Below are 16,740 nucleotides of genomic sequence, written 5' to 3' on the forward strand. Positions count from 1 at the left end.
AAAGGGAAAGTCACAAAGGAACCATGGCAAATACAAAAGTAAGAGTTTCTGGAATTAATAAAGATATTTTTAAGCTAACATAGTATTTCAGTATCTCCTATAACTTCATTTGTGATATAAATTTCTAAATATAGAGAGTTGGTAAAATTTTTTTCTTTCCGCTAGAGAATTCTATGGGATATAATCAACGGGATAACTTGCTGCTATTTCCGGTCTGTTTTCCACATATTCTGGCACCTCACTTTAAGTATGGGCTCCCTGAGGAATACCACAAATCTTTAATTTCTCATAGTTCATTTTCTCACCAATACTGATTAATGGAGTATTACTCAGTGATCAAAAAGAATGAAATTTTGCCATTTGCAACACCATGGATGGAACTAGAGGGTATTATGCTAAGCACAATAAGTCAGTCAGAGAAAGATAAGTATCGTATGATTTCATTTACATGTGGAATTTAAGCAACAAGACAGAGGAACATAGGGGAAGGGAAGGAAAAATAAGATAAAAACAGCGAGGGAGGCAAACCGTTAGAGACTTAAATACAGAGAACAAACTCAGGGTTGCTGGTGGGGTGTTGGGGGAGATGGGCTAAATGGGTGATGGGCATTAGGGAGGGCACTTGTTGGGGTGAGCACTGGGTGTTATATGTAAGTGATAAGTCATTCAATTCTACTCTTGAAACCATTATTACACTATATGTTAACGAACTTGGATTTTAATAAAAAAAATACTGATTCCTTCATTCATTTAATAGATGTTGGTTGAAAACATATTTTAGGCTCCAGAGACACAACAACTGTGTGCTATTGAACACAAGACAGCATGCTGCTTATTCACCTCTTAGTGCTTGTAATTTGGTAAAATAGATGGACTCTATGTTGTTAATACAGTCCACTTGGATAAATGTATTTTTGAATTCATAGGCTAGTGTATCAATGTATAAATACTGAAACTGAAACAGGAACAAGTTTGTGATTAGTGAACAAGAGTGATTAGTTATTACTCTATAATAGACATAAAATAAGGCCAAAATATATGATTTTAAAAGTCAGAATAGGATGGTGATGATTTTTATTATTTTCAAGACTTAACCCAAAAATTAATAGAAAAGTCTACTGGAAATGTGGCTTAATTTCAATGTAAAACAATACACATGAACAATACTCTAAAACAATAAACATGTATTAATAAAATTTTGAGCATGGTACCTGGCACTACCATGGATGCTTTATGTAAGGGTCTCTAATTCTTCTAGCTTCCTTGTTTTATTTTGTTTTTTGACAAAGAGAGAGGGCACAAGTGAGTGAGGGGTGAGGCGGGGCGGGGGGTCAGAGAGAGAGAGAGAATCCCACAAGGGACAGAGAGAGAGAGAGAGAGAAGTGGGCTCACCCAAAGCAGGCATGAGCTCACCTGAAAGAGGTCATGACCTCACCCAAAGCGGGGCTCATGTGCAGATGAAGCGAGGCTCGAGCTCACCCTATGCAGGTCTCAAACTTACAAACCGTGACATCATGACCTGAGCCAAAATCAGATTCCTAGCTTCCTTGTTTTCACTGATGGGGAAGCTCAATGAGACCATACACGTGTTTCCAAAAAATGCTATGTAGATGTGACTGAACAGCCTAAAGTCCTTCCACCAGAACACTGTTTTGTTGTTATTATAGGATACCTATGTCTTGATTCACCAGTGATTTGTTTCAGTGCTAATCATAATTTTAATTATGTGAATATATATTAAGAACTTGCCATATTCTACTTTCTCTTCAAAATGTTACTGAATAGTGAGCAAGAGCCCTACCGGGTTAAACAAAATGGTCTAGAAATATGGGGCTACGAAAAGTCTTAGGAAGTCTTTGCTCACAATTAAAATATTTAAGACAAGTGACAAATTTAAAGTATCTGGAACACCTGAGACTAAATGAGATAATTTTAAGTTGTGAGACTAGATCCAATGTTTTCTCATTTTTTGTCATCTAATTCCACTTTATTTTGCCATTATAAATGTCTCAATGTTTGCATTATTCTTTTATAAAAAATTGAAATAACACTTCTTATAGGCATCTATTTCCCTGTCAAAATTCATAAATAATTCATATCAAGGTGTGCTTAGATTTACACTCTCCCCTATTAGCACGTTATCTAAAAGAAACAACGGGCATTATGGTGTATGTTATATTACTTCAGTTCTCTGTTCTCATTTCAACCCATATTCTGCTGCCTCTACCCCCAGTCCTATATAAATTTACCCGGGCCATCCATGATCCTGGACAAAGGAACAAGTATCTATACATTCCTTAAGTGTGTAGACTAGGAACCCGTAACAAATTTGTCACCGGTGATCTAAACACCTCAAACTTTTTTTGCTAACAAATTATTTCTTTAAGAAAATATGATAAAACAATTCATGAATAAGCCAAAAAAAAATGACTGCAATGTCTTCATTCCCCTATCATTCTGAGTGTATTTTTCTCTTAATACACTCATGGAAGTTACCTATCATTCCAGTTATATCCTAAAGCATGAAAGAGGAGATTGGGGGGTGGGGGGCAGGGAGCAGCATGAGTTTATTCAGTGAGGTAACCTACATAAATAGTGTAAAATGTAAATCACATATTTTATTATTGAGAAAACAAAATATGAGCCAAGAATATATTTCTTTACATTTTTAGATTTAACTAGCATTGAAAGTTTCAAGGTTTATTTTGACTAGTGTCTGGCTTTCTAATTGACAAGCTAATTAGAAGGGTATGCTAGACTACTTGTCCATACCAAGTTCAGTGTGCAGCTGTCCTGGGGGAAAGACATACAAGTGAACTTGTTGACACTTGAAATTAAGCAGCACTCACCCGAAAAACTGTCATTTCTTCCAGCAGAACTTCTTCTAAATCATGCCAAGTCTCCTTAGGAATTGAAACTACTTTAAGAACGGTCCCAACATCTTTGAAAGAAAGTGGAGGAGGAGAACACAGTTTAAATAGATCTGAACAAAGGTTAATGTTCATGAATGGAAATAGTATTTGACCAGAAAGTACATTTTGACCTCAGTCTTCCTTTTTTTTTTTTTTTTTTGTTACAGCACTGGTAAAATATATATTCAAATGCATTACATGCAACTAGATAAAGTGTGAACATAGCTGTGCAATGAAAATAGCTGAATTTTCAGAAATAGATGAAGCTTTGAAGATGGTTTTATTCTGAAATTGCAAAATTAAATGTATATATATGTGTGTATATATACATATATATACACACATATATATACACACACATACACACATACTAATCACTAGGTTGAATTATATTTTTTTTAATTTTTAATCTCTGTTGTCAGGTGTCTCAGGAAAAAAAAACTAAAAAAAATAATGCCAGTTGATATAGCAAGTTTTTCCACTTTTGTTGTGAAATCTGGGACTACCTGTGAAGATTTAATATAGATGCAAAATGCAAGGAATGTTGTCCAGCAACAGAAGTAGTGAAGCCTCAGAACCTGCTCCTCATCCCCCAGGCACCTGGAAGCCTGTAGTACTTATAGGCCCCTAAAGACGGCTCAATGACCATTAAGTGATGAATGACAATAACTTGATTTCACAAAATAAACACCTTGGATTACTTGTTCCGGTAGTTGCTCAATATTGATTAATCAACTTTGGTTAACAAACTGGTCTGATTAATGTCTTGAATAATCAATTTTAGAGTATTAAAGAAATTTAAATTCCACAGCATATGTCATAAAAACTATTAAACTGAATACATTGTATAGAGATTTAAAGGATTGTTTATTCTAATTTTCATTGTGAAAAGAGACAAATTGTTTCAAGGAAAAGAGCTGTCGCTTTTATCCTAAACTGTGTTTAGAAGATATTATTTTTCCAGTATAGACTCTTCAACATTCCAGTTCTGATCAGCTGACCAATTATTTTTAGCTTCAACTGGCTCATTTTAATCAAGTTCAACTGACTCATTATTTGAAAAGAAGAATCATACCAGTAAAGAATAAGCCACACCGGAAAAATCATTTACTGTATTCAGTGAATAACCATTGATAACCATTTTCGGGGCATCAATATGATGTGCTATGTGAGATAAGAAAAGTTGCTAGTGAGGAAAAAAAAAGAAGAAAGAAAGAAAAGTTGCTAGTGTATCCCTTGTAAAGTGAAAAAAGTGCCCTCTGTTAAGAGGTTACTTTTATGTTTATAGGACTTTAGACTACTCATAACACCAAAGATTAAAGGTAAATTAGGTTAATCTATTCAGTGCCTCTGATGGGTTTCCAGTATCCAAACATAACTTTATCTGTGTTCCAGATCTAGTTTTACTGAGTAGTATTTCAAACAATTTCACACAAATTGAATCAGATTACTCAACTAGGATCAATACACTGTGATGTGCAACCCAGTTAAAAGATAAAATTACTATAATCAATTTACTTTGCTGACAGATGACCCTGGCCTGTACTGACCAATAGCCATCCGCATCTTCAGACATTCAACATTCTCATGAAATTGGTCCCTTTAAAGATAGCCTGTGTCCAAAAGGAATTAAAAACTCATGATTGGATTTCTTTGGTCAAATAGCCGGAAGCAAGCTTTTGCTTCATTGACAGTGAGTGAGGGACTTCTCAACATGTTTAGGCCAGAGGTGAAAAAAAAGGTAAGTGTGACATTATTGAATAAACTTAATTACTCTGTAGATAGATCTAATTATACTTTGACATTAAATGGTAAACTAATATTTACTGAAGACAAATCCTATCATCTTACAGTTTCTAAAGATTTATATAACCAGAAGTTGATACTTGGAATTCACTGACTTTTATCAAACTTGGAGTGTCTTTGGGATTCTACAATTTGGTAAATGTTCTCACTCATAAAAGTAAACTGCACTCTATTGCTCAGAACCTGACACTGTTACACCTGAAAATATAAGTATTTCACAATTTCATTATAAGACTTTAAGTCTTTAAAGCACTTACCACACAGTTGCCATTCCCCTGTAGTTAATTCAGTTTTTTTTTTTTTTTTTTTCTGTTTCTCACCAAGGGAAAATACATGCTATTATACAAGGTTTCAGTGGAGCAGTCACTCTGCTTCCCACTGATTTATGTCAGTTAACAATGCTAATGGAGACTAGGAATTTATTGCCATGGAATCTGACCCTAAATAGCAAGTTTCAGGTTTGTAACTGGTGCTTTCAAAATAGTATTAATAAAGAGAGTAGGGGGAAAATATGTCATAATACAATGGGATTCATTCTGAAAATATATATGCAAAAATTTTGTTTCTAATCATGGAGTTACTAAAAATGTATTGTTAAATTTCTGTAGAAATGAACCTAAAATTTATCTGATGATTCTTATGGTCCATTTTGTTCTTCAACTGATGAAATTTTTATTTTGTTTTGTTTTCTCCCATTGTATGGCAAAAACACTAAACAAATTTTTGCCAAAATTTATTTTGTACAAGATTTCCACCCTATGATACTTTTTTTTTTTTTTAATGTTTATTTATTTTCGAGACAGAGAGAGACAGAGCATGAACAGGGAAGGGTCAGAGAGAGAGGGAGACACAGAATCCGAAGCAGGCTCCAGGCTCTGAGCTGTCAGCACAGAGCCCGACGCAGGGCTCGAACTCACGGACCGTGAGATCATGACCTGAGCCGAAGTCAAACGCTTAACGGACTGAGCCACCCAGGCGCCCCATGATAATTTTAAAGTTAGGTAATTTTGCATCAATATAGCCCAGAAACATTATCGAATGTCTTGGGAGTTTTAGGCATGGTTTGAAAATACATCTTTGTTCTAAAAAGTCAATGGACAGAAAAGAGTTATGATTCACTTCTAGACATTGTTTACCTAATCATTAGCCTTACCTGAATGTATTAATCAACTTTTGATTGAAAAGGAGATTTTGTTTAAATTAATATACCTCAAATTATTACTTTTTAATAACGCACTCTCATGGTGGATGTTCAGGTTTTTTAGTCATTTATTAGAGATTAACTTTATCTTGACAGCGACTCTAAAAACTTCCCTCAGTTCTTAGTTTACTCAGTAAGTTAACGGTCTACAAGGAAATTCAGGGCTAAAATTAAAAACATTTACCTGTTCCAATAAACATAACATCATACTGGCCATCTTCTGCATCCACTCGATCTACCACAATTTGTGTAAACTGATAATTGACATCTGTTTTGATCATTATTGGGCGGTTATTAATAGGAAACACTGGATTATACATAGCTGGATGACTTCTTGCAAATGTTATAACATCATCAGGAAGGTCTTTTGTAGAGTCAAATCCACCAAATGTTTTACTGGGACACTATTAAGATAAAGAGAAGAATAACTTTTGATTAAAATATAGTGAATGTAATTACAAATTATATAATAATTTGTAACCTCAATGGTCATAAACTAAATCTAACCTGTCATTATTTCTTTAAAATTAAGTAACTGATAAACTAAAAAATAATATTACTTAAATTAATAGATGTAATACAGAGTATTTTTTTCCTAAACGTAATTAAAGTCTCAATGGGATTTAGTTGTGTCACCATTTTTTACCTAAAACTACAAATGCATCTAATGAATTCAGTGTATGGGAGTCTGATGCTCTTTTAGTGGCAACTAATATATTCTACTGATAGGATAAAGTATTTGGAATAAGAAATGGAATATGTTACAACTAAATCCAATTAATAATCAGATTAGAGAATCTCAGAAAAATTTTCTTGGATAAATTTTCCTCCCAGGGCATCATGCTAAAATGCAAAGGCTCTTGTTAAGCTAAGAGACAACATAAACTATTCTTTTCTTCTGTAAGTTTATTTATTTTGAGAAAGAGAGAGGGGGAGCACATGCGTGCGTTGGGGAGGAGCAGAGAGAAAGGGAGAGAGAGAATCCCAAACAGGCTTCACACTGTCAGCACAGAGCCCAAGGCGGGACTCAAACCCATGAGTCGTGAGATCATGACCTGAGCTGAAATCAAGAGTTTGATGCTTAACCGACTGACCCACCCAGTCACCCCTCTAACATAACCCTGAAAAAGCAACACAAAAAGTACCAACAGTACTCTCTCATTAAAAATTAATTACAAGGGTAAGGAAAGGTGTTATTCAAAGCGTTTGATAATCTGGGGGTGCCTGGGTGGCTCAGACGGTTAAGTGTCCAACTCGGCTCCAATCGTGCTTTCATGTTTCTTGAGTTCGAGCCCCACACTGGGCTCTGTGCTGACAGTGTGGAGCCTGCTTGGGTTCCTCCCTCTTGTCCTTTCTCTGTGCCTCCCATGTTCATGCTCAGTCTCTCACAAAATAAATAAATAAACTTAAAAACGAAAAGTGTTTAACGATCTGCATGGCAATGAAACTGACCAAGTGGACAAGCTGAACAGATGATGGCTACAGAGAGTCAGAAATGAAGCACTGTGGTACACTGGCATAATATCACCTCTGAATTATAAACACTCCATATAAGGCAATAAAACAAAAATGAGAAAATTCAGATTCCACTGTGTCTCTTTTCACTGCATTTAATTATGTGATAAAAGCATTCAAAGTAAAACATCTCCAGCCTCTTGCTTTTTGTCTTATGCCTAAGTAATTTTTGTCATTTAATGTAAGAGCTTGGGAGCTGAACTATAATTAATAGAAGTTCTTGATCTTATAAGAGGCTTAGGAGAAATCAATGGTCTTTGCCATTACCTTGATACAGATCATAAATAATTCATGAGAAATGAAATAAATAAACTTGCTATGAAACGGGAAGAGCATCTATCTTGGAATATATATGCATGTATATCTATGTGTGTGTGTGTATATACAGACACACACAATTATACACTAATACAACAAAGGATTTAAAGGATTACTTTTTAAGTAAATTATAAAGCTACTTATTTAATATGTTTCACTTAGTATGTTTTTCTCCAGTAGTGTTGACAAAATGGCTATTCTCAGCTGCCACTCGATAGAATTAATGAACTCATTCAAATGAATTTTAGTCATGGAGTTAGGTGTTTTGCCCTTCTGCTGGCCACTCCCTGATTCCTAGATTAGGCGATGCTTTCTGCTTCTGTCTTTAACAGTTGGTGCATACTGCTGACTTTTTATGCCATGTTTTAACAATTCTGAATAATGAGTGAGAACACCAGCTCTAGAACCAAACTGCCTCAACTGAGTCCTGCTTCCTCTCTTTGCCTCAGAGCCCTCATCTGTGAAATGGGAGCAATAGCTGTGCTACTGAATACAATATATATAAATATAAATTTCTTAGAACAGGGTCTGGCACACAATAATTTCCAATGGCTATCCTTAATTGCAGATATACTGAGTACAAATTCAGATCAAAACCTTTGTATCTCCAAATGGCAGTACACCATCTAGCATGCTGAAGGAACTGCACCAAAGCTGTCGAAGTGAAACCTAGAGGCAGGTCCTACTTAGAATACACTGGCCTTAATGAGCCATAGGGTTAGAAAACTCATCACCAACAAAGTAGAAGCAGTCTGCCATTAAGAGATGGAGTAAATATCTTGCGCTTTTTCGTAAAACCCATTTTACTTCATATAATCAATATTTCGTCTTATTGGTTCATTCTTCTGGAAGCCTACACAGGTTTTGTACCCACAAGAACCACCAGCTAGAGTTAATATTTATAAAATGCAAAATTTTCAATTTTCCCATAAAGAACTTCAAAAACAGAGAAAAATAAGATTAAAATCCTCATATTGAATAAAATGTATAAAACATAACTTAGTTGAATTTAACAGAATAAACCAAACTGAAGTAAAATTACAGCAATGGCTAAACTTCAAACACAAGTTTTTGCATCACGGGAAATTATTTCCTTAAAGATTCTTAGGATTAGAGCAGTTGCACTTGGGTGCAGGTATTGTACAACCTCTGCCATCACTGCTAACTTCACTCACTTCCTACCGTATTTTTTTTTCGCCCTACTTTAAATTGCAGATTCAAAGCTGGTTTTATTTTGAGTTCTCTCCAATTTTTTTTCAAGCCTGAATGTGCCCCAGGGTTGCTGGAGGGAAAAAGGAGCGGTCAGCGAGAGTAGACAGTGTCTGTTAAAATATCTAGGCCCTGTTCTATGAGATTTTCCTGCATATCTCTCTTACCTACTTGAGGGGTGTGTCCCATTCCCATGGGAAAATAGTACTGATTTAAAACTTTTCGTCCTCCTATTTAATGGGCAATCCTTGAAGCCTTCATTCTAGCTAAGGAGAACAAGTTCAGATGAATCTTAATTCTTTCAATGCTCTATGAAAGTCACTTTTGGAAAAGAAAACAAATAAGTCTACCCATTTAGTTTCTATTTCTCAAAAATTATGGTTATTAATAACTGGTAAGCACTGAGCTTAACCACTCATGTCTCTAAAGAACATGCTTTTAAATGCAGAATTCCACGATATCATAGAATATCCCTGCTTTGTTTTGTTTATAGTCAAGGTACCTTTGTTTTACATTATCTATACTTAACACCTGCTTGTAGCAGCTTTTCATAAACCTTCAGGAGAAATTTATTCATCTGGTATTTTAAAAACCTAGACCACTTACAGTTCCTGGTCGTGGGTAGGGGACTCTTCCTTGGTAAGGCACCCACTGATAGTTGGGACCATCCCTGTGAGCGTACGGACCAAGGAACACCCTTCTCACATCACTCATACTATACATGCACACAGCTGACCCCTTGAAGATGTTACTAAAAAAGAGAGACAGAAAAAAAAAAAAGATTTTCATCTTCATACAGTGGCAAGACAACTATTCTTAAGTTGTTCCAGGTTATTAATGTTATTAGATGTCAATTATCAAAACTTGAACATAAATTCAACCTCAAATAGTGCTTGTGTTATTTTTTAGTCATGTGTATATATTTTGGCAATACACAAGAGAACATATTATGATTGCTCAAAATAGAAGCAGAGCTGAAACCATCATTAATACTCATAGTATATATATTTATATCACATATACACAACATATGATATGAAGTACACACATTAATATACATAAACTTCAGTGGGAAAACATCTACGTGATCTTCTAAAAAGCAATATTTAATTTTGATATCAATAGAAATAAAAACATAAACTTTGGTACTATGTTAAGCCTCCATCATGAATACTGAAACCAGAGAACTTTTAAGCAAGCAAAAATGTTTAAGAAGTCATTTTAGGAGCTGACTGGTGCAGAAAATGAATAGTTAATGTCAAATGATATGTCACATTATATTATTTTTAACTCCCAAATGACCAAAAGCATTAGAGCAAGTAACTGAGTGTGATTTGTGTGAAGGCATTTAAAATAATCTCTTCCTAACTCAGAAAATTGTTTTAAGTTAGTAGCTGTTACATCCTACTCAAAGTGGAATATTATGGCAATTATCCCCATCATTTTGCTTGACAAAAATCAGGTACTTGAAATAAACTGGAAGTTTGCCATGAGCTGCCACAATTTTCCATTTTATTGTGCTTATATAAATACGGCTTGAGAGATGTATTTATACAAAGATATAAAACAGTCATGCACACTTAAAATATGGAATGCTTATCTTTTAACCAATCTTTCACCATAGAAAATTACATATACAACATATCAAATGAAAAACATGTGTTTATAAGAGTCTATTACTGGAACCTGCTCCACATAGACAATGTCTGGTAGAATGCAAGCTTCGTGAGGGAAGAAAGAGGCCCAGTTGCTTTTCTGTAACATCAGTTGCTTATTTCATGGTACCTAACACATAGTTAGTCTCAGTAAATATTTACAGAATTTAATAATGGTATTTTCATAATAGAAGAAAAAGTAGTCTCCATCCTAATCTTACTGATTCGGAAACTATGGAGGCGGGGCCTAGCATGATCTCTAGGTGGTTCACATGGATGCTCAGATGGATGTCTGAGAACCATTGCCCTAAGTAATGAGGAGTCAGAAGAAATGGATTAATGTCTGTTTAATTTTAACAACTCCAGGTAATATAAATTTTATACCGAATGTGATAGTCAAGAGATAATTGCTGCTTGATTGACAGCAAGTGTCTTGGGAAGATGGGGAATGGAGGAGGGTGAAGAGAAGAGGAAGGAGGAGACAAAGAGGGGAGGGAGAGAATGAAGGAGGAAGAAGGAAAAGAGAAAGGAAAGAGTGTTGCCACTGTAGTTTATAACACTACAAAGTCTGATCAAAGCTCAGATTTCAGCTTTTCAGAATATTCTACATTTCATTTAAATTTTAAGTCAGAGCTATACTGAGGCTATGATACATTTTTCATCATTCAATTTACAGTGATGACATTTCTGCTAAAATTTATTTTTTTAAACTATTTACATCATAACATCAGCCACCCAAGAATCTACAACAGCTCAAAGGTTAAGCCAATGTTCTTTCAAAAATGTATTTTCCAAATTATGGATTCCTGAAAAGCACCTAAAGGACATGAAGTTTCTTTGATAGTAAGATAGTAAAAAGTTGTTTACCTGGAAGTTGTAAACACTCCATAGACAATTGGATTTTTAGGATCTTTAGAATTCATAAGGAATACATCCTCTGTTTGAAAACAAAATTAGGAAAAGTTGCATTTTGGTGGTTATGACAAAGTCTGAACAAATATTCTCTATCCAGTATCATGAGTTACTTACGCAATTCATCGAAATGAGTGTCAATACCATTTGGACCTGGCACTGAGCAAATGAGTCGAGCTTTCAGGAATGTTGTCCACTTATTCACCAGACTTCTGTGACCCCCGAAGTCATTCTGAAAGGAGAGAACACTGATTTTAGGAAATGTGCATATGAATGATAATTTCAAATATTTCTCTTGAAACAGAGAAACAATTTCCTCATTTTTCAAAATGCAAGTAATTATACCACAGATACAAGTAATTATGCTTTTTTTTATTGTTGGTCAAATCTATTCACTCAAACTTTATTCACAGAATGACTTACAACATACAAAGAACACACTGGCACATAATAGGCACTTAACGAATATTTATTGAAGGAAGAATAAATGCACAGCTTATAACACATACTGAAAATAGATCCTAGAGAAAAACAAACCAGCATCAAATATTTTATAAGCTTAAACAGTTGAAACAATTTCAATTTTACAAACAGTATATTGAAAAAAATATTTGCACCAGCCTTAATAATAAAAAAAATCATTCTAGAGAAAACATTTTGAAAACATACCTCCTCACTGAAAATGAAACTAAATTTTAACTTAAGCAATAAGTTCTGTTATGATCGTATGTATTTGAGGGTAATTTAGGCTCTTTTAAAATAATATTTAGGTGCATGGGTTTGAAGGAACATCCGTGTTCCTTCAAACACATAACAATGATTTATATTTTGTTGATATAATTCTACATGCTATAAAGATTTTTCTAACCCTGTAAGTAGTGCTTTTAAATATGATTTACATTTTTTGGAGAACAGATTCTCACATATTTCACATATTTTTGTATGTTTCCAGATTGTTAAAACCTTTAATTTTCCAGTAACTTAATATACTAGCGATAAATAATTACATCATGATTGAGGTAGAAAAGATGCTAACCAATCCCCCCAGGAGAGATTTTCAAAAATTTCGTATCTTCTTTGAAAAAGACAATCCCATTGAAGATAATTACTGGATCTAGCTTTGTGATTTTTCTTGAGATGAAAGGTGCTTGAATACATAAGAGCAGTTAGCTTGATTCATACTGCATATACGCTGCACTATATACAGTGTAGTGGGAAAGAATGGTACTGTTATCATATCTTTACACTGATACTAATTAATCCACAAACATTTATTGAGTAATTTTTATTCTATGTATCTGACATTATAATGCAATATCATATCCAGTTTTGTGTTACACTGTTAATGAATTACCTCAAAGTTCAGATGCTCAAAACTATATGTATGTGTTCATATATATGTACATAGGATGTTATAATCAATTTATAAAATCAAGCTTTAATGATTTTCTCTTTTATATCAATAATTTAGCTATCCCAACAACAAATATCCATTCACTCTTACATATTTTAGGAAACTGTTGTGTGAAAATACAAAAAAATGTGTTCTCCCAGGTAACATGAAAAAATTGTATTTCTTGGGGCACCTGGGTGGCTCAGTCAGTTAAGCATCTGACTTCTGCTCCAGTCATGATGTCTCGGTTCACAAGTTCAAGCCCTGTGTCAGGCTATGTGCTGACAGCTCAGAGCCTGGAGCCTGTTTGGGATTCTGTGTCTTCTATCTTTCTGCCCCTCCCCCACTTGAGCTCTGTCTGTCTGTCTCTCTCTCAAAGATAAATATTTTTTAAAAATTTATTTCTTTAAAATTTCAAAGGATGATCATTTAATGTAAACGTGAAATAATGTGTCACAATTTCTACCCGCATGTTTACCTACGAAGTTACCAATAAACAAGTATGTTTTCAAATCCTTCTTTACCATTTAAATATTTATAATGATCAGTCAAGATTTTTAGCCATAGTTTTCATTATACTTGCATATAGGTGAAGAAGAAAAAGAAAACCATGATTGGACAATAATATCCTCCTCAATTGTTTTTTTTCTTTACCTCACCTTGCATATCTGACCTATTCTAGCATGAGTGGCTTTTCCGGTGTGTTCTCCATCAATCGCATTTTCGCGGAAGAAAAAATATACTTTGTCATCTTCAGGGTTGTCACTTTCTGGGATGAGGTGGGCACTAATGAACCTTGGATCTGAGAGACAAATTACAGCACATATATTAATTCACAGTTAGATAGATAATACCATTCATTACAGTCCACTTTCACTTTCTCCTCACTTGCATTTGATATATTTCAAGAACTAATCTTTCCTTAGTTCACAGTTTTCAGAATATGTGAACTGTTCTTTATGTATTTTAAAGTAAGTTACAAATCACCTTATACCTCAAAACAATTCTTTATTTTTCTCTTTTTTTGGAAAGTTAGGAGTAGGTGCAGAAATTCTCAGTGTGACCACATAGTGCAAATGCATTACAGGATATTAAAATATTTTGCAAACTGGAAATGCTTTCAAATATTGCTTATTGCCATCATCACTATCATTCTTCCTTCCAAGCATAAGATAGTTTTAAGTCAAAGTACCGAATGGTCTGTTCTAGTTTCCAGCAAAGACTGGATGGGGGGGGAGAAATGAGATCCAGATTCAACAACAACAAAACAGCAAATCCTCTCATGTTCTTATCCACGTCAGTAAATAACAACATTATTTACTGGGTACTCAAGTCACCTCGGTATTCTGGAGCCACCCTTGAGTCATCTCTTTCTCTCCAGCCCACATTCTATCAGCACATCCATCACCTTTTCTTACCACATCCTCCACGACCGGCCTCTCCCAGATCACCATGACCAGCGATGAATTGCTAACAGTCTCCCTGTTTCTACCTTACCACCACCAATTGTGTTCTGTTTCTCCACACTAGTCAGAGTGATCCTATGGCAGGTCACTTCCCTCTCTAACTCCTCATCCATCTTTCCAAATTATTCGCAATAAAATATAAAATCTTTCCCGTGACCAGATACCATTTATGATCTGGTCCCTGCTACCTCACAAGCCTTTTCTTCTACCTACTCTCCTGACCTAACTTACTCCTAGCCCGCCATACCATCCCCATAGTAGCCCCTTCCTGGCTTTCAAACAAGTACTCTCATTCCTGCCTCAGATCTTCCTCTCTGTGTACTTTCTCACCTCATATATTATAATGAATGACTGGATTCCTACTTTTATTCAGGTCTTTGTTCAAATATTGCATTATCAGAAAGATCTTTGTTGACTACCCTATTTAAAGCACTTGAAATCCTTTTAGTTCTTAATATTCATGTGTTATTTTTCTTCCTAACATTATTAAACACCTGTGATCTCTCAGACTTTCTTTCTCTGTTTCTAATCTTCATTTGTTTATTGTCTGTTTCTCTCCCCACCCCAAAGGAATATGAGTTCCCAGGACCTGGCATGTTTTGTTTGGTGCTGTGATCCTAAAGGTTAAAACACAGTTGACATTCAATGAGTATTTGTGCAAGAAGAGAAAGAGAGAAGAAAGAAAAAACAAAAAGAGAGAGAGACTGCCTAGATTATGCAGAGTGTATATTAGCAATGATTAGAGCCTCATTTAAAAAAAAATAATTTTTGTAAATACCTGGGTTGATGCGGTTGTGACTCATACAGACATATAAAAGTATGTAGTAGCTTCATTGATTTTAAGATGTAATATACTAAGAAGCTGAGTTTATCTTACTGAAAGCATTTAGGACATTGCAGGTATTTAAATTCTCACAATAAGCTACCTTTACTCCCATGACGTATCATATTATCAAGTCAGCAATGAAATACGCGCACATAGATCAGTACCAAACCTGAGATATCAGGGAAGAGGTCAGAACCCTGCAACTAGCTTTATCCACGTTATTTAGTCCTAATCTTTATACCTGTGCATAATCACCATTATCATGTGTTCTATGCTTGTAACCTTCTTTTAACATTTGCTCTCAGACCATGCACACTCAGGGCTACACTCCACTATCCTTCTCAGGCAAATTATACAGACTCTGTCAGTAATGTTAAAAGTACAATTCATTACCTATTCATATTTCAAGTCCAGTGTGCCAGTGGAATAAGAGTAGGGAAATAACTTTTAAAAGTTGGACTCACTCAGTACCAGAGCTTTATAAGATACATAAAATAATACATTACTTTCCTATAATTGTTACAAAGCTGGTTTTTCTTCATCAATTTCTACCTGTTCATATACATAGATATGTTTGTATATTTCTGCTTGCGTCTCATGAGTATCAGTGAGCAGAATAAATAATGTGACATGGTAGGAATTGGTATGTTACAAATCAAACAATTACTATCCCAATGATGAAGTTAGATTCCTGGAAATGCAGTGTTGTAAGCGTGTTTGTGTGTGCACACACAGTTATATATAGTTTGTGTGTGCACACAAACCTACATGTCGAAGAATTCAGTTCAGTCACTTGCAATTGTTGTGACTTTTTGGTAAGTCTCAGATCTCAGATGACTAATTTTCACACTAGGTTTATTTCAAATTGGATTCTATTCACCTTTTCCGTCATAAATAGTTCATATAAAAACAAATATTTTCAACTTGAATAATGCATTGAAACAACTTAGCAAAATATTAGTAAATGCATTATATTATTATCATTAAGACAGTGAAGGGAAGCCTCAATCACATACTACATTTGGAGGTCTCATTATAACCCAGCTACAGAATTAGAATAAAAACAAAAAACACACATTCTTTTGCTTTAAAACTAGAGCAATGGAGGAGAAGTTGGTCTAATATTACCTTCCCAATTAGAGTAATTGTTCACAGAAACACTTGCATAACTTAAAGAATTTCAGGTAATTAAATCTAGCTATGGTATTTGCTCACAAATACATGTAAGACATGACGTAGAAAACAAAATGAGTAATATTATGTCTCTTGTTCTCAGAAAGCTATAATTAGGCAAAAGTCACGTTAGAAGCACAAAAATGACAATAAAGCAAACAGTATTTTACATGTACAGATATTCTCTTAGCTTGGTGTTTGGGCATGACAGAAGGCTCTATCAAGCACGTGTTTCCCTCTCTAAAATATGTCAAGAAAATTATCATTTTATCAATGTGGACTCTACTGGGAAATCATTCAAACAAGTTACCATGCACATTGTTGAAAGAGCCTTCGATCCTAGTCTCTCTTTCA

The 16,740-nt window shown here is 34.7% G+C and overlaps 1 protein-coding gene across 6 annotated transcripts in view; it reads right to left on the bottom strand.

Annotated features, from left to right (window-relative positions):
- SEMA3A (semaphorin 3A) overlaps nt 1–16,740 on the bottom strand; it is a 456,004-nt gene that overhangs the window by 34,100 nt on the left and 405,164 nt on the right. For all 6 annotated transcript variants that reach the window (XM_042965369.1, XM_042965367.1, XM_042965368.1 and 3 more), the window contains 6 exons: nt 13,581–13,723; nt 11,646–11,760; nt 11,484–11,553; nt 9,568–9,712; nt 6,104–6,323; nt 2,850–2,941 (listed from right to left, as the gene is read on the bottom strand). In XM_042965369.1, the coding sequence (XP_042821303.1) occupies nt 2,850–2,941; nt 6,104–6,323; nt 9,568–9,712; nt 11,484–11,553; nt 11,646–11,760; nt 13,581–13,723 (785 nt within the window). The remainder of the gene's footprint in view (nt 1–2,849; nt 2,942–6,103; nt 6,324–9,567; nt 9,713–11,483; nt 11,554–11,645; nt 11,761–13,580; nt 13,724–16,740) is intronic.

Source organism: Panthera tigris, chromosome A2 (genome assembly GCF_018350195.1).
Source record: "Panthera tigris isolate Pti1 chromosome A2, P.tigris_Pti1_mat1.1, whole genome shotgun sequence".
In the NCBI taxonomy this organism is placed as follows: domain Eukaryota; kingdom Metazoa; phylum Chordata; class Mammalia; order Carnivora; family Felidae; genus Panthera; species Panthera tigris.